General features: G+C 41.2%; 1 protein-coding gene across 1 annotated transcript in view; it reads right to left on the bottom strand.

The window, feature by feature from the left end:
- Window positions 1-349: 349 nt before the first annotated feature.
- The window catches only part of HK1 (hexokinase 1), a 68,033-nt gene continuing 49,522 nt past the window's right edge, over window positions 350-18,860 (bottom strand). Inside the window, exons 13-18 of the mRNA XM_073353512.1 lie at window positions 17,857-17,952; window positions 16,656-16,755; window positions 12,651-12,834; window positions 8,953-9,108; window positions 4,665-4,898; window positions 350-2,095 (exon numbers count right to left, since the gene is read on the bottom strand). Of these exons, the coding sequence (XP_073209613.1) occupies window positions 1,951-2,095; window positions 4,665-4,898; window positions 8,953-9,108; window positions 12,651-12,834; window positions 16,656-16,755; window positions 17,857-17,952 (915 nt within the window). The 3' untranslated portion in view covers window positions 350-1,950. The remainder of the gene's footprint in view (window positions 2,096-4,664; window positions 4,899-8,952; window positions 9,109-12,650; window positions 12,835-16,655; window positions 16,756-17,856; window positions 17,953-18,860) is intronic.

Below are 18,860 nucleotides of genomic sequence, written 5' to 3'. Positions count from 1 at the left end.
GAATGTATGTAATTACCTGACATATGTGGGTGTGCAAATGTCAGATGGTGTGCACAAACAAGGAGGTTGTGGACTCCATAAGAGTATGTGCAGTTTTGCAGAGGTGCATCTATTATGCCCAGGACTGAACAGCTGGCCAAATGTATTCCTAAGCAGGTTTGCTTTAATACAATAGGCCTAGTCTTTGTCATGCCTGTGAACTCCTCCTTAGTTATAGAGTACATAGGAATATAAAAACCTCGGACATTGCTGTGATTACGTTTTATACCTTTATAAAACAGCAGAGCTTTGCAAAGTACCAAGCCATCATCCAACAGAGCCTCTTCCAGAAAGAATCACGGGACACCAGTTAACACACATCAAAAAAAGTTTAATATTTTCACAAATATCACTTAACACTAGTATAACTATTACTAGTGTGCAAAGTAAAAAGACTTTCTACCTTTGCAAAACCAGTTAGGCATGCAATTCTTCAGGTAGACACACACACTTAAAGCTGCAAGTACTATTTGTGACTCACATGTTACCTTACAACATTCAACCACAGTGCAATGTTACCAATAACTAGGGCAATCCAAATCTTGGGGGTGACACAGGAAGAGGGAAGAGCAAGCTGGAGAGACCTCAATTTATTTTTGGTAGAAAAGGAGGAATTAACTACAGAGGACTCTCCTTTTTTTTGGCAGGAAAAAAGTGTGACATGCAAAAGTTATTTAATGTAACTTGGCTTAACTTGCTTTTCGATTTAAAAACAATAGATGGGCTAAATACTTACAATGACAGAATCGATTCAACATAGGAAGGGATACGAAGTATGTATATAATCTTTGTCGTTGTTGTTTTAGTCCATAGAATAACTGGGCCTGGCACTCTTTGTGTGGTTCCTTAACGTCCAAACCAAAGCCAGACCCTGGTATTTCCCTAGGATCATTAACTTTAGCTGGGTGTTTGTGTTTTGAGAAGGTGTTTAAACATTAAAACTTTTTTTTTTTTTTGCTTCAAAGCAAAACAACTCTTTAAAGTAAGAAGGGGAATTTTACATTTCTGTATTATGCTGTTTCAGTCTGTTTAGCTATAGATTCAGCAAAACAGCAGCAGTGTGCTGATTTATTTAGTAAAAAAGGGATAGAAAACTTTTACAAGAAATCTTAGACTCTGAAGAATACAGCAAAATCTGCTAAGGACCACAGATTTCTATGTCCAGAGATTTGGATTACCCCAATCAATCACTTGATTTTACTAGTACGGATTTTCCTCTTTAAACAATACTTATTGTACTTCATAACACAACACTATTCACAGAAGCAATGGGAAATGCCAGTGATACCAGATTTGTGGGACGGTGCCATTTACTTTTACCATAATAAAACTGGAAGCAAATAAGGAGGCAAATAAATCATATTCTAAGTCCCACTGTACAGTTACGTGAGCACCCAGTGCTGACACACTGTAATATTTCCAGAGTCATTTTAAGTGAAACAACATTGGGCAGAAATGCAGGAGGGAATTATTACTTCTGCTTCTATAAGCATAAACACCTTGATTTTATGTTCAGTATATCAGTGGTGCATTTAACATGGACATAGTATCTGCTGGAGCGAATACATTTCATATGAAGTAAAAGTAGCTCATTAATGTAGATCATTTGGCTGTAATTTTATCTCAAACAATAACTTATTTTGACAGCTGCATAAATAATAAACTGGTTTTAATGACCTAGAGATGGGGAATGTATGTGCCAACCAGGTGGAAAAGAAACATGCAGATTGGGGGTCCAGAGATGGTGATATTATCAACAGCACACACTCTAGTTTGTATCCTATTTTTTATGTCATTAGTTGTATTTTTCAATAAAGCAGTGAATTCTGGTCTTCTACCAGTTCAGACTACAGAGTCGCTGCTTTATAAGAAAGTGCTCGAAAGGCAGAATTAAAGCCAGTGTTCTGGAGTTTAGTTTTGCTCAGCATCACGAAGTCTACATCCCACAGCAGTAATGAGAGCTGCTCCTTTCCCACTGCCATCTTCCGAAAGGAGGAATGTCACATTGCATTTTGGTGCAAGATCCTTTACTGTTTGGTGCATGATCCTTGAAAAGCTACAAAACAAACAGATACGGATGTAAGTGTAATTCAGCATCCATCCCTGGGCGACAGCATCGCTACAGGATTCTGGCATGAGGAACATAGTCCAACAAAATTCTGAACACTGGCTAGGCACATAAAGAGAGATGAAGAACATTGCTGGAGAGTGCAGGTGATTGGGAGACAATATAACCATGGCAGCTATGAAAGGAAAAGCAGTTTAAATGATAACTATTTAGTTCCACCCCTTAGCTGTAGGGAGCACGGTTGCCTGAACGTACACAACTTCTGCCCTTCCCTCCTACCATCATTAATGCAAGACTGAGACTTAGGAGTTGATCCTACCTCTCCATACAGTCACTGGCTCTGGGAGGTCAATGGGGAAGCTCCCTTAAGCCCCACAGCTGATGAAGAGTTGTCTTTACCACCTGGGCTGCTTGCTCCTGCCTCCCACCACTGCTGCTATGAGGTAATTGTGACCAAATGCACCCCTGTAGTCACACCCTACACACTACTGTAATAATCTTTGTACAAAATATGCCTTGTGAGGTATCATTTGAAAACTTATAACTTAGTGGTCATTAATATCATGATGAAACGTGTGTAGTAACAAAGTTATAAACAGAAGCTGAAATTAGGTCTGAAATATGTTTACCATTCTCTAAAAGAGAAAGAACAAGCTGACGTCTCTAGCCAGGTGTCATCGAAGTTGATGAGCAATCACCTATCAAGTGGCCATTTTTTTGGCAAGGAGGGGAGTGCAGGAACAAACAGATCTGTATGAAACCTCTTTCACCACAATACTCCACAACTCCAACCTCCCAGCAGGAATGAAATTTATCTAGGAGTAACCCTCAGAAAAATGCATTTCAAAGGAGGACTGGACTATAGAAGAGGGCGGAAAAACTCCCCAAGATATTTCTCCCTATCCATCTCTCCCTCTTTCACCTAAGACAACAAAAGAAACAGCCACTGGTCCTGGCCTGAGAGTTTTGTCAGCAACTTTACTGGAAACATGTGGTATTAGACTTCACCTTGAAACCAAGTCTAGTTTGTTAAGTTTTAGTCCTAGAAAGGGCGTTATCTTTATTTCTCTTGTAACCATTTCTGACTTTAATGCCTTACACATGTACTACCTTAAAACCTCTCCCTTTGTAGTTAAACTTGTTTTATTTTATTCTTTAATCAAAACTAATTCACTGTTGTGAACTGTATGGGTAACTCCACTTAGGGAGACAAACTGTTGTATATGGATCCCCTTAGAGAGACAATGAACTGAATGTGTCTGACTGCCCAGGAGAGGGCAGGACAGTGCAGAACAGACATTTTGGGGGAAAACCCGGACTGGGAGTGTGTTCAGGTCACCCTGCAAGTGGTAACCCAGGCTGGTGGAAGCCAGAGTGTGACTGATGTGTGGCTGGCAGGCTGCAGCTATATACAGACACTCAGGGTGTTACCTGCATGCTGGAAGGCTGTTGTGGATGGCTCAGGTGGGAGCTACAAAGCATTATGAGGCACCCAAGTTTGCAGGGCAGGGCTGACAGCCCCTCATTGGTCTGGACTGCACCCCGGAATATCACAGTAATCCTAGAAGCTCTCCTCCCCGGAATGTCACAGCAGGGAGTGGGGTGATGCAAGCAGGGGATTTGGGAACCCATAAATGTATATATATTTTCAAAAATATGCAAGTTATGGGCAATATATGACCTAGACCCTAAACTACATGTTTACAAAAAGCATGAGTTGATAATCACTAGCATTTTATTAATTTATTATCTACCCCTACTATTAGATACTTCATATGATAATCTGTCAGGCCCACATTTGACTGTCGAGATATACTGAATCTACTGGTTCCTCACAGCCCTGCAAAAGTCATGACATTTTCCAACACAATTTACCTTTCACAAATCCACAGCAGTTTACACACTGTATCATCTCTAGACTGTCTCTTCATTCCATCTGTGTGGACAGTGCCTAGCACAATGGTGTTCCAAACCCTGACTGGGGCATCTAGACACTACTGCAATACCATTATTAACTTAGCAGGAGTTCATGGCTCAGCTATTTGATAGCTTATGCCATATCTTTCATGGAAGTAATCTGTTTTGTATTCCTTTATTTTTGCCTACCACTGTTTCATTAATGTGAGTCTCTACAGTTCTTCCTCACTACCACACACAAACACCCTCCAAAGTTGCAATATCAAACTCTGATGCAAAGAAACCATTTAATTCTTCTGTCATTTCTTTTTCAGGAAACAATAATTCTTTGTTTTCTTCCCTATTCAATGGCCCTATTGCTCTCGCCTGTATTTCTGACCGACTTATTTAATGAGTTTTATTACTTTTTATTTGGCATACTATTGCTAACTATTTGTGCTTTATTATTCCTTTTACAGTCTCTTATTCCCCATATAAAGCTCCAACCATAATTGTTTTTCAAGCTCTGTTTTTGCCTGCTATTAGAGGAAGAATAGTCATTTTAATTAACAGAGGCCAGTATCTGACACTTCAGAGAAAGGCCAAACCTACAGCAATGAAGCACTTATTGCAAACAGATGCAGAGAAAAATAATACTTACTGTGGATGTAGTTTATACAGAGTCCCATCTACACCAACTGTTACTTCCAGGTGGTCTAATCCTCTGTTCTCTCTTATTTTATCTACAACCGCAGCCATTCCAGCTCCACACACCTGAGCTGCTCTTCTCGATACTGCTCCACAAACCGTCTTTACAATTATACTGTCATCACAGGTACCATTCAAGCCCAGCTGCTGGAGGATTGTTCGTACCTGAAGCAATGCTAACCTGTCACTGAAAAGAAAGGAGAACAAGATGTTTGACCAGGTTACTGAATGAACCCTTTAACAAGAACAATATTTAGTATTTATACAACAATTTACACCTAATAAATTCTCACAATCCCTCTGTGAGGCACGGTGAGCTTAGGAGCCCATGAATGCCAATGAGCAGAGGGCACACCATACCATGACTCACATTAGGCCTGACAAACTCATTGCCCCAACACACTATTGTCATAATCTGTATCTGAAAGATGTTGTGGAAAGTATCATATGCAAACTGGAGACATGCTGGTCCCAAAACCATTGTGTGATGTATGTATGGGGTGAGTAGAATGAGTTATAAACGTAGGATGAAACGATGTCCTTAAAATGTGTTTGACAGGCAGCCCATAAATCCCAGCCTGCCCTAGACAAAGGAACATGTATTTACTTGTCTGACCCACTTGATCACAGAGGACAATGAAAAGTATATTTACATATAAGGTAAACAAAGCCACCAGCTAAAAAGTGGGGGTGATGACAATGGGGGATAGAGTCTGTACACCCAGGAAGCCTTCCTGGCTCTTGAAACAGAGACAAGAAACTTCGGGGTAATATAAGGTGGGGGAAGAAACATTTGAATAATCCATCACCTGAGAGAACAAAGACGACAGTGCTTTGTACCTATAAAAGCTGAATCCTCCTGTTAAAACAGGCCTGAGAATACTGGCAGTTTGGAGTGAGCAAGAAACTGCATAAAGCTGCGCTTCTTCTTGCTAGAATTAAGTGTTATTTTTGTTTTGTTTATATCCCTTTCCCATCTCTTTTGCTCTTACTTGAAATCACTTAAATCCATGTTCTTTGTCAATAAGCTTATTCTCAGTTTTACTACAAGCTATCTCAGTGCTGGGTATAAACCCAGCTGGGCTAACAAGCTGTTATGTGTACTGGAAAACTTGGTGTTACCTCTGGGAGCACCCAACAACAGGGACAGGACACTGCAGGCGAGACAGTTTTGAGGAGACTCAGGACTAGAAGAATTGTTGGGTGTCACCCTGAAAAGAGTGACTGGACTGGTGAAAGCCAGGGTGAGACCACTGTGTTGTGGGCATGCTCCTGATATCAGGGCTCTGAACCATAGCTACATTAACACAGAGGTCCCCAAGGTTACAGAGCAGGCATTGACAGAACCTCTTATTGGTCTGGATGAACCACCAAAGCATCATAGGCACATCTGGCCAGTATTTGCTGTTGGAGCCAGGTTAGGACTCACAAGAGTGTCTCACAATCTTGAGCTCATTTCTCCACCCTATGCTGCTGTATTCAAGCACCAATAATCATATAAAGAGTCATGGCAAACATTACAGCACATTCTGTTTAGAAGTAATATTGGTTCAACGACTATTTTTTTTGCATGTCTCTTCCCTCATCATTTCCTCTAAAGGATATTTCCATGAGAAAAAGTATTTATAAGTCTCCATTATATAATGCTTTTCCTTGAAACATCAAGTGGCCTTCAAATTACTTTACAACATACTATCTTGGCACTAATAGTACAATACAAATAAATAATCAATGAGTAGCTATTGCTAGTATAGATTAATAATTAGATCTCTACTATTACATACTACTGCATGTATTCAATAAGAACAAGGAAATTGTTTTTGTGTTAAAACTTACAAACAATAAAATGAAACACCAAAACCAGCAAAAGCATCTTTGATTACCATCACTATGACTCAGGCTATATCTACACTAGAGAGTTTACAGCAGCAGCTGTACCAATGCAGCTGTGCCACTGTAAGAGCTCTCGTGTAGCCATTCTATGCCAACTAGAGAGCAATCCCGTCAACATAATTACAGCATCTCCTACGAGCAACAATAGCTATGTCAGCGAGAGAAGTTCTCCTGCCGACATAGCGCTGTGCACACTACCATTTATGCTGGCGTAATTTACGTCGCTCAGGAGGGTGTTTTTTTCACACCCCTGAGCAACATACGTTTTGCCAACATAAGACGTACAGTAACTCCTCACTTCAAGTCGTCCCGGTTAATGATGTTTCGTGGTTACGTTGCTGATCATTTAGGGAACATGCTCGTTTAAAGTTGTGCAATGCTCCCTTATAACGTTGTTTGGCAGCCGCCTGCTTTGTCCACTGCTTGCAGGAAGAACAGCCGGTTGGTGCTAGCTGGTGGGGGCTTGGAACCAACAGCCCCCCTATCAGCTCCCCAACCCCTTAAGTTCCCTGTGCAGCAGCCGCACAGCAGGCTATCAACTGCTGACAGTTCAGCTGTCCCTCCCCCAACTGCCATGTGCTGCTCCTGCCTTCGAGCTGCTCCTGGGAGCCTCCTGCTTGCTGTGCAGGGGAGGGGGGAAGAGGGGGACTAATGTCAGGGTGTCCCCCTCCCCACTACTTCTGCCCCCCGCTTACCCCTTCTCCATATAGAGCAGGGTGGGTACAGGACAGGACAGGGCTCAGGACAGAGAGACTGCAGCTGCTGTCTCAACTTCCTGATCTTTTTAAAGGCAATGTACTTGGAGTCGGCTCAGCGTACTTAAAGGGGCAATGCGCATCTCTCTCTCTCTCCCACAAACAGGGTGTGTGTCTTTGTCTGCCATGCTGTCTCCCCTCCCTCCATTCGTGCTGTCTTGTAGAGTGTGAGGCTACAACGTGTTAACCCTTGAGGGCTCAGCCGAATGCTAGTTCATCATTTAGCAGTAAGGCATTCCCTGGGAAATATCCTACACGCTTCCACTCTCTAACTTCACCACCTCAACCAAGCTTCACAATCATCATCATTGCTGTGTACAGTATTAAATTGTTTCTTTAAAACTTATACTCTGTGTGTGTGTGTGTAAATAAATAAAATATAGTTTTTTGTCTGGTGAAAAAAATTTCCCTGGAACCTAACCCCCGCCCCCATTTACTTTAAATCTTATGGAGAAATTGGATTCACTTAAAGTCGCATTTTTCAGGAACATAACTATAACATTAAGCCAGGAGTTACTGTAGTGTAGACATGGCCTTAGTTGGAAATACTCTTATGAGCTGAGAACACTTTCTAAAGAATTCTTCTTGCAGCCTTTATAGGCTTCTAGTACAAATAAAAACAAAATATTTTCCCTCGTATTTACAGAAGTATTTGAGCACAAAATCATTTTTCTGTCTCCTGATTTCTGCTCCCATTATTTCCCTATGTAAAAGTCCTATAATTCTAAGGTGAACTTCCCATTTCATTACTGTGCTCTATAAATAGTTTTGCTAATCTGACCTAAATCTTTTTTTCCTTCCAGGTTATCATGTGCACATTCAGTTGGACAGGTAAAACTACTGTATGACACTTAAACAGGAAAATGGTGCATTTTATAAATGTTAGAATTCCTAAATTGCTAGCGGATCTTACTTTCAGAAAAGGTAAAAGAAGCCAAAATACATGATTAAGCTTTAAACATATGTTATAAAGGCAAGTTAAACAGTTTAAAATTCTGCGAGCTGAGGCAATTAGCCTGAATCTCACCAGAGTATGAAAAGGAAAATAGTAACACCTATCTTACGTAAATATACACAAAAGATATAGGTCAAATAATGTAAGGCTTTCCATGACCACTGACATATCTGCCATTTAACAGTTACCAATGTGTATAAGTTTTGACAACAAAGAATCTGAGATCTACTCAATTCAGGCCTTGATCCTGCAAACATTTGCCTAGGGGTCAACTTTACTCATGCAACATGGGGACACTGAATTCAGTAAGGCTACTCAAATAAAATTAAGCACATACATGAATGTTTTCAAAAGCAGGGCCTTACAGTTTACAAACTAGTGTGTGCTTTAGTAAGAATTGAATGCCAAGCAGTTGTTCAGATTTAGTTAATGAGGACACATGTTGTGTAATCACAGTTTAATACTCGAAAAATTCGATCTGCTGATATTCATCACTCTTCAATGAAGATTATGGTACAGATACCTTCCAATGACAAGCAGAGTTGAACTGCACTCCTAGTTTCCTCCCCTCAAGCACCAGTACTAAATTAGACATGCACTATTTCAACTCCAGCAATTCTACTGTGTATCAATCTTACCTCTCAATCTGTGAAAGGAACTTGGTTTCAAAGATACCTCTGGTCTTCAGCGACTCTGAAATTTGACCTCTAAACAAGAATCCCCTTTTAGTGAAGTCAATCAAAATATTGCGAACGATTTCTCCCAGGTACATTCCACTAATCATTTTCTCATACCTGGAATTACAGACAATGGTACAGTTCAGAAGGAATGTTATTTATATATAATCCAGCTAGTTTACAAGGATATGCAGAACAGTAGTGAAGAGTTTGGTAACTCTCTCATAACTGGAGTCTTAGAACATTAAATGGAGCTGCCTCGGTGTTGGTAGGTTACACAGACAATGTGCGTTTAGAGCGGAGTTTCAGTTCCTGGAAGTTCATTACTTTTTTTCATAGAGGAGTTCTGCAAAGAGCAGAAACTACTGGGTAACGCTCTGAAAAAAGTGATAAATGTAATATTACGTGTTCATGAGTATTTCCAGGAGTATAGCTTACTTATCATTATTTATTGATTTCATTGTGGATTAATTCATCAGTACAGAGAGTACAGAGTACAGATATTTATACTGCATCACTGAACATTTCATATCAATTTCTGGCTGCACTTAATCTGTTGTACATGTCCAGATGTGGAGGCAACAGCAAATGTGCCAAAATGCATAACAAATCATTGAGTTAAAAAAAAACCCAACACATCTTGATCTAAACATTGCATGTCGGGACTTGCAATTTCTCAAGGACATGCCTCTGTACTAAAGGTTATAGAAAATGAAATGTCTTCCATTTTATCCATATTATCTTTGCCTCCTTAGAATTCTGGCCAAGTTGCTAAGATCATGCTCAACTGGGCAAAGTTTGAGCATCTCTGTCCTAAACTAGCTCTTTAATAATATTATAGTTGTGTACAATAAACAGTTGTGACAGACCTTGAAAAGGAATAACTGAATTCTCTGAGGAAACGCTTTTGTATTAAATTTGATCCCCCTTTCTTTGGATATACACGCAGCCAGAGCAGTATTTTATTTATCCTCATCCTTCACACGGGTGTTGTGAAGTATCATTAGGTGTACTCAAATCATGCTAGGTTCTTGAGATAAAAGGTGTTATACAAACTCAATTACTGTATACTATTGGAATCTATGCTTACCAACCCTCTTTGCCCTGCTCCTGTAACTAGTTGTCAGTTTTGCCCCTAGATGTGAGTACTACAATTCCTGTTAGCTCTCCAAGCTATTGTTGAATTGCTAACATGATTCTCAAACATTTAACGTATTTGACAATTACTAATTTGTTAGAATTTTGCTAATTCACACTTTGTTCACACACAAACAAACATAGAAGCCCGTGGTCAATTCCCATTTCTCAGCAGAAATACAGTAACAGACAATGCAGGGTTGAGGTCAAATATTAATAAACTTTTCTTTTAAAAAGCAGGGGATCTGATATACATCTCTTCATTTGTAACAGCATTTTTATTGCTATCAGGTGCTCTGCTGATGGACATGGATAAACATTTACTGGCTGAGGATGAAGTATTATTTTAATAATTAAAACTAAACATAGGAACACAGGGCACAGCACTGGATGGGACCTCCTGGGTCATGAAGGCCACGTGCCTGCTATCTTATCATATAATCTCATTCATAAATTTATCAAGCTCTGCCTCAAAATTAGTTAGGTTATTTGTCACCACTAGTCCTATTAGGAGGCTGTTCCAGAATCTCATTCTTCTAATAGTTAGAAACCGTCTTCTAATTTTCAGTCTACATTAGTTCATGGCCAGTTTATACCCATTTGTTTTTGTGCCAACATTGGCCTTTAGCTTAAATAGCTCTTCTGCCCCTTTGGTGCTTACTCCCCTGCCCTTGTGTATTTATAGGCCTGATCTACACTATGGGGGGATCGATCTAAGATACGCAATTCAGCTACGAGAATAGCATAACTGAAGTCGACGTATCTTAGATCAACTTAGAATCACCTACTTCGCGTCCTTGCAGAGCGGGATCGATGGCCGCCGCTTCCCCGTCAACTCCACTTCCACCTCTCGCCCTGGTGGAGTTCCAGAGTCAACAGCAGAGCAATCAGGGATTGATCTATCGCGTCTACACTAGACGTGATAAATTGATCCCCGATAGATCGATCACTACTCGCCGATCCGGCTGGTAGTGTAGACGTGGCCAGAGAGAACAATCATGTCCTCTCTTTCAGCCTTTGTTGTATTTGGCTAAACAAGCCAAGCTCTTACAGGGTAAGTCTACAGAGCAAACAAAGGTGTGATGGGGTGAGAGTATACTCGCGCTATTATCAGTAACAACAGTAGTGAAGCCATGGCAGCACAGGCCTCAGCATGGGTTAACTACCACAGCACTAGTACACTGGGGACCCTGGATATGTACTCAGGTTGCTAGCCCATGCAAAAGCTTGTGCCACCAAGTCTTCACTATGATTGTTATCTGTGCTAGCTAGATTTGCACAGGTATATTTACTTGTGCTACAATCACAATTTAATTTGCTTTATAAACATTCCACCCAGTCTCCTCTTGTAGACTAGACTCTCCATTCCCATGATCACCTTCTCTGCATCTGTTCTAGTCTGAATTTATCTTTCTTTAACATCGGTGACCAGAATTGTACACAGTACTCCAGGCTCCACATCTGTTAATTCACTGCAAGGTACATTTTGCTTTTTTTTTGTTTAATCAATAATTCACTACATGACAGTGTCTTTCTCAGTCCTTCGTGCAAATCTGATATTTTACTGGATCCTATATCCAACCTAGGTACAAAGTAACATTTCACATTGGAAGGGGGCCGTACAGTCCAATTAGTTCCATGAACAGTTTTGTATCCTATAAATGGCCTCTCTCAAGTGCCTAACTCTTTGAATTATATACTCCTTTCACAGTTTGTTCCATGCTCACTTTGCTGTCATTGCAAAGAACCGTCTCCCAGCTCCCTCAGTGACTGAAGCTTTACGGACTTCAAATTTTGGAGCTTCCCAGGCAGTCTGCCACCTTCTCCGTATTCCTCATGTGTTTTTTCACTTCAATCATATTTCTATAAATTACTGTATATTTATATGAGGGCTTGTGTACACAGCGAGTTAGTGTGCAGCAAGCTGCAGCGTGAATCTGGAGCGCACTAGCTTGCCACGCGTTAACTCATTGTGCAGACCCTGTTACCATGCACTGAGAGTTCCAAAGCCTACTCTGACATACTCCCGCTTCCACGTTCTCACCAAAACCTTTAATTTAAACTGGTCACAAATAAGAGGCCAGTACAGAGTTCTGAGCAGATGTTCTGGGCATGTAACAGCTCACCGCATTCAAAAAGCGGACAGCTGCATTCTGCAGTAGCTGAAATTTCCAGATGACTGTGAGAAGGTAGTCCCAAGCAAAGTGCAGTACAGTTTAACAGCTTTGAGGTGACAAAGGCAAGGATGACCAACACAGAGTTGACATAAGAGAAAAAACTGCAACCACTTGACCTGTCAGAGATGGAAAGTCATCCATCTGGGAAATCAGGAACAAGGGCAATCCAACAGGGGACAGTGACGGTGCAAACTATTATGTCCTCTTAATCCCTCCATTTTCCGTAAATGGAGATGTAATTACACCACTTTTAAAATCAGCTGAAGGCAATATCACTTATTCCTAGAACATCAGTATTCCAAAAATTTTGCAACATATTTCTTGCTAGAATTCAGCATTAAATACCTTTGTTTTCCAGCATTTAACGAATAATCATCAACAGCTTTGTCATAACTTGTCCTGATGTCGTCCAGGCATCCATTGTCTCCAAATGCACCCCATTCCATGTTCACACACATTCGTCCTTGATCCCCCTCTACCATCTCTACGTTTCTCATTTCCTCCATGTAACATGCATTGCTGCCAGTGCCTAAAAACAAGATTTTTTTTAAATACCAGAACAAGCATTAGAACCCCTTATGAGCTTTTTCACCTGCTTTTTTCATATTTATAAAATAATTTCATATTGTAATAATAAATCTTCAGTACTTATGAAGAGATGGAACTAAATACTCCCTTTGTTAGTACAGTGAGGTATAGGGATGCAGTGCCTCCTCTGCAAGAAGTATCCAGCTGGCCAGGGCTGAACTGCATATGGGAAGGCAGAGAGGAGCATGCTTTATGCAGTACAGGACACAGTTAGCAGCAGATGAACCCGGGCTCTTCAATTCCAATTGGGCTAGTGCTTCCTAAGAATTTTTAATACAAGAGGGAAGCAGCACAACATCCGACAGAAGATTAACATGCAACTCTAGTTAATGTGCATCTGAAGCCAAAATCGCAATCCTGAAGTTATTAGTTAGCTTTGACTCACTAAGCCAAAACTCCCACTGGGTTCAATAAGAATCTTGCCCGAGTAAGGACCTCAGTATTTGGCCTAATATTAGGATATTTTTCCAAAGTTCTGACATCCATCTAAATTTAAAAAAAAAAAAAAAAGAAAGAAAATTACAGGGATTGTACACCTGCCAGTGTTAATGGCTAACTCTTGAATTATTCTGTAGCTGCAATCTCTCCATATTGCTGTCCAATTCTAATTTGAGAAAGAAGAGAAAAAGCCAAATTTTCAGAAAAAGCCCACTGCTCAGCTAAACAAAAAAGAAACCCATTTCACGTGTGGTAGTGTTTTCCTGATGCACATAGAACACAACTGCCATAAATCCCATACAAGAGAACGCCACGTGTTAATGTTTCCATTTTCTCTCTAGTTAGCCTGCCAAAAATCACAGTATTAAACTTGACCTGCATCCACCTTCATATGGTGCCAAGGTTCCAGGGACCGGTAACGCAACAGAGATTAGGATGCTGGGATCAGGGAAGGTTTGCCCCTAGAAGGTGCCAGGGGGCCCAGTGCCAGGAAGGCGCCCAATGTTCCTTGCTCCGTCCTGCTTCCAGATACCGGAAGTGACAGGTGTCCCACTGGGGTTGGCGGGATCAGTAGAGCAAGAAGGTCCCTAGCTGCCTGGAAAGCCTCCAAGGTCAATGGCACTGTCAGACCACTGGCACTGTGGTAGCTTCCTGGTGTCGGTGGAGGGTTCCGCACCAGACTCAACACCATAGGTAGAGTTGATGGTGCCGATACAGTCTGGGAGCAAAAGAGTGGCCGAGCACAGGTCTCACTATGCTGCCTTTTCCCCGCTTGTCTCTTGTCTGCACCAGTGAGTGCCTTCTGTCGGTGTGCTGCTTCTTGTGCTTCTTCCTTGGCACTGGAAGAGCTCCATGCTGGGGAAGCACTTTGCACCGATGCCAAAGTACTCGGTGCCGAATTACAGCAGCTCGGTTCTGAGACTGGTCTGAGGGTGGCTTCCATGAGGATAGCCTTCAGCCCAATGTCCCTGTCCTTTTTAGTACAGGGTCTGAAAGTCCCGATAGATCTGGCACTTGTCCCTCACATGGGTTTCTCCAAAGCACTTTAAGGAGCTGGAGTGAGGGTTACTCATGGTTTGCCACTGTAGGTACAAGGCTTGAAGCCTGGTGACCAGGGCATGCCCAGCCCTTGCAGTGAAGAAGTCCTTCAATGACAGGGACTAACTATATACATTAACACTACTTTTAAAAATGATATCCACTAAAGTATGACGACGGTGATGGAATCCAAAAACCACTGGGAAGAAGTCTTGCCGCAGCAAAAAAGGTTGTTCCAGCAACCATCCGGGGTGGTAAGGAGGAACTAACAGGATGCGGGGCCAGTGGTGCCCTTTATTCCGGCGCATAAGTGTGCAGCTCCAGAGGCACTAGAGCTGGCCCAACAGATACCACTGAGGGAAAAATCTCCAGCAGCAGTACACATGGCGCACGCACACCTTACATGGGATGGACGTAAGGAAGCACTCGAAGGACACATATTTCAAGGGACCATTAACACTCCACCAGTCATAGGGAAAAGGGGGGGGACGGGGAAGACAGCTTGGGGGGGGGGTTGTTAATGGGTTATAGACTGTTATTATAAACCATAATTCCAGTGTCTTTATTCGGTCCATGATTTTTAGTGTCTAGCAAAGTGAATTTAAGCTCCCAGGCTCATCTTTTGAAGGTGTTGTGCAGGTTTCATTTGAGGATGAGGACCGAGGGGTCAGATACAGAGCGATCACTTTGTGAAAAGTGTTCGCCCAGAGGTGATACGATGTTTTTGTCTTTTTATCATTCTTCTGTATGAGTTCTAATGACTTGAATGGTTCTTTGAAATGTTCGTTAACTACTTACGCTAAAGAATCTATTCCACCTTCTGTTCAGGTGTGACACTGAGTACATTTCCCAGACCTGAAGATGAGCTCTGTGTAAGCTCAAAAGCTTGTCACTCTCACCAACAGAAGTTTGTCCAATAAAAGATTTACCTCACCCACCTTATCTCCTTAATATCCTGGGACCAATGCATCTACAACACTGAATATTCATACAAGTAGACTTTTATGACTCCAAAGACAATTTGCCCTTTATCCTGGCAATCTTGTACTCAAGCATATAACACAGTCAGAGTTTTGCAGACAAAACGTGCCCAAACTGCGTGACACCGACTAGTTTTTGATATTTTGCTAAATCCTATCTGGGTGTGAAATTCCTAGCAATTTACCACAAATGTTCACAACAGACAGAATGAGTTTTGCAATCTAAAATTTCTGTTTAGGCTTCCAACTTCCATTCCCTTTCCCTGTGGGAAAAACTACTTGGTGACTGGCCTTCTCGATCTCGCAGAACTTGGCCCAAAGAAAATTAAATTAAAAAAAAAAAAAAAGCAGCTCTGGGATTTCACATGCACCTATTTACATCCCCTGGGTGGCATTTTAGCTAAATCTAGTAAAATGCCCTGTGGCATTATCTCAGGTAGGATTGTCATTTTTGTTGGACATATTCCTGGAGGTTTCATCACGACACAATCTTTAATTAAAGATTAATCTTTAATTCTTGGCGACTCCAGGACACTCCTGGAGGGTTGGCAACTCTAAAGCTGTTTTACTGCTTGGAATACAGCTGCAGGACAGTGCACTTTGCTTACCAAGGCTTGCGGAATGCGCAGCTGCTGGGGATTGGTGTGCTTTGCTTTACAAGTCTGTCTTGGGCAGACCACATGACCGAGGCAAGATGTGGGTCAGCATACTAGTGAATTAGGGATACATATTACAGAATAAACTAATGGGTAACCACGTACTGGCAATTTTATGTGGTCACTTTTGCATTAATTCTGTGAAACAGATTGATTTTCAAGTTAAAATAGTTAGTATTAGTTCATATTTATTAGCCAATATTTCTAATGATCAAACAAAAAAGAACTAATATATTTGTTGATTTTTTTCACCTAACTGACTTAAATAGATGGCTCGGGGAATGTCTATTAGTCAAAAGCTATATTTCACTTCTGTATTCTCTGTATTAAAATGTAACTGGCAAAAATAGCAATGGGGGAAACAGCACATTTCTCCTGTTAGTTTTAAAACCTAGACCTGGATATATAATATTATCGGATGGATTCAGGTTACACTTTTCAAGGAAACTATTATCCTATTCATCAGGAGAAGAAACGTTAAGTCAGGTTTGAAAAACTCCAAAAACATCGCAGGTACAGGTTTAGTTAACAATAGGAATTAGAGGAAACACACCCAATCATGTGTCCTAATAGTCTTAATTGAACAAAATTATTTGTTTAGAAGAATATACTACAGTTGAAATAAAAATAAAAAAGTAACTAATACCTACCCACAATGAGTCCTATTTCACAATTTGGATCTTCATATGCACAAGTCATCATCGTGCCAACTGTATCATTCACCACTGCCACAACATCTAAGTCAAATTCCTTTGAAGAAAAAAAATACATTTCTATAGAAAAAGTATTGCTTTGTTTGCAATATATCATACCAACCCTTGCAATGGTTGTTAGCCTGCAAGGAATTAACCAACTGTCTAAAACGTGTTGCGTACAAATGAATACAAATATAAACTTAATATTCAAGAATCAAATGATTTTTTTCTTTTAAAACCAGAAGTAGTAATATAATTTGTATGCAGGTATCATGACTTACTGGTACTGTATATTGTGCTGGAGCTGTAAAGTATACTACTTTATTGCAATGCAAACACAAATTTAGGTTAGGACATTTTTAATATTAACTTCTTATCTAGGGATAAGAGAACACTCACTATTCATTCACATTCACACACACACTATAGGCAGTGATATAGTGAATGTTGCTCAAAGCTTTTCATTATAAGAAACTATGTCAAGCTTAAACCATGCAGGCTGAAACTTTCCATGCCTGCTGGTTGTCTCAGGTTGAATTGTTCTGGAAAATTTTGCCTAGAAAAGTTCTGCCATTTCCAAGAATACAATAGGGAAAAATACAATGTTTTGCCTATTTTTTAAAACAACAACAACAAAACCCTCTTACAAGCATTTTGTTGAGAAACTCTAGTATCTCCATTCTTTGGAGCAGGGACCTGAAATTTGGCTGGGGTATTGCCTTGGTGTCAGGGATGTGCCTTTTGTCATCCCAACAAAAACTCACCTAAATTTGGCCAAATTACAAGACTCTGAAAAATGTCAGTTCACATATGCTCAGTAGAGAGATATGTTAAAGTTTGGTAAATAATTTCCCTGAAGATTCCATCTGCACTGAGCATGCCCCATCCCCTCATAGCTCCTACATACCAACTGGACTCCACATACGCTATCCCCACAAAGCAACCAAGCATGGAGAAACAAGTGGTTTTGTTTGGCAAGAATCTCTCTTTTGTGTATTTCCTAGCCCCGTTGTAAGATGTGTACCATTTGTGTAAATACAAAAGGAAAGTGCATCCCAATTCATCAATGCCAGAATGCCAGAGACATAAGAATTCTATCACACAAAATCAAGTTAACAAATACATTCAAGAAAATAATGAAAGATTGAAATGTCACCTCTCTCCTTCTAATGCCTTCCCTAAGCAAATACACTACATCCTCTCCTTCACAATCTGTAGTTTTAAAGCCTTTGGTCCAGTTGAGGAGGATACCCTAAAAAGAAGAAAAAGGCATTCATTACTAAGTTTCTGAGTATGTCTTTCATTAGAAAGTAAGAGAGTTTTTAAAAAAACATTCTGAAACACGTACTTAGGTTTAAAAGACTGAATACATAAACATACATAAAAGCACATACATATCAAACATATCTGTTGCAAACTGCAGTTAAACCCATGGGACAAAACTAACAGTGTTCCACTGTGAGAGGTTGTATATTCTAACCCGGATACCACTTTATATGCAGATGGCAGTGGTGATCTCACAGACATGACCATGGCTCTTACAGACTGGTACCCAGTTGTTGGATTGTACACCTGTGAACCACAGATATGGAGCACTGAAACAAGGAAGAGCATCTCCAGCGTTCTCTCGGAAAATACACCACAAGTATAGGAATGTACCACAACCCTCTACGGAACAGCATATACCAGGGGTGGCCAACTTGAGCCGGACAAGAAGCCAGAATTTACATTGCCAAAGAGGCACAGTAATGCGTCAGCAGCACCCCCATCAGCTCCCCAACCCCGCTCCCAGCGCCTCCCACCTACCAGCAGCCCCACTGATCAGCACTTCCCTCTCTCTCCCTGCACCTCCCAATCAGCTGTTTCGTGGCATGCAGGAGGCTCAAGGGGGGCACGGGGGAGGGGAGCTAGGGCACAGCAGGCTTGGGGGAGGGGGCGGAATGGGGGCAGGGCCTGTGGCAGAGTCAGGGGTTGAGCACTGAGCGCCCCCCAGCACATTAGAAAGTTGGCGCCTGTAGCTCCAGCCCCAGTGTCGGTGCCTATACAAGGAGCCACATATTAACCTCTGAAGAGGCGCGTGTGGCTCCGCAGCCATAGGTTGGCCACCCCGGCATATAATGTGCATTTCAGTCATGCTCAGGTTCTCTCTCCTGGCTGGAA

The sequence above is a fragment of the Lepidochelys kempii genome, chromosome 7 (genome assembly GCF_965140265.1).
Source record: "Lepidochelys kempii isolate rLepKem1 chromosome 7, rLepKem1.hap2, whole genome shotgun sequence".
NCBI classification, from domain to species: domain Eukaryota; kingdom Metazoa; phylum Chordata; order Testudines; family Cheloniidae; genus Lepidochelys; species Lepidochelys kempii.
Note: the sequence above shows the minus strand (reverse complement) of the source record. Positions and strands in the feature narration are given on the sequence as shown.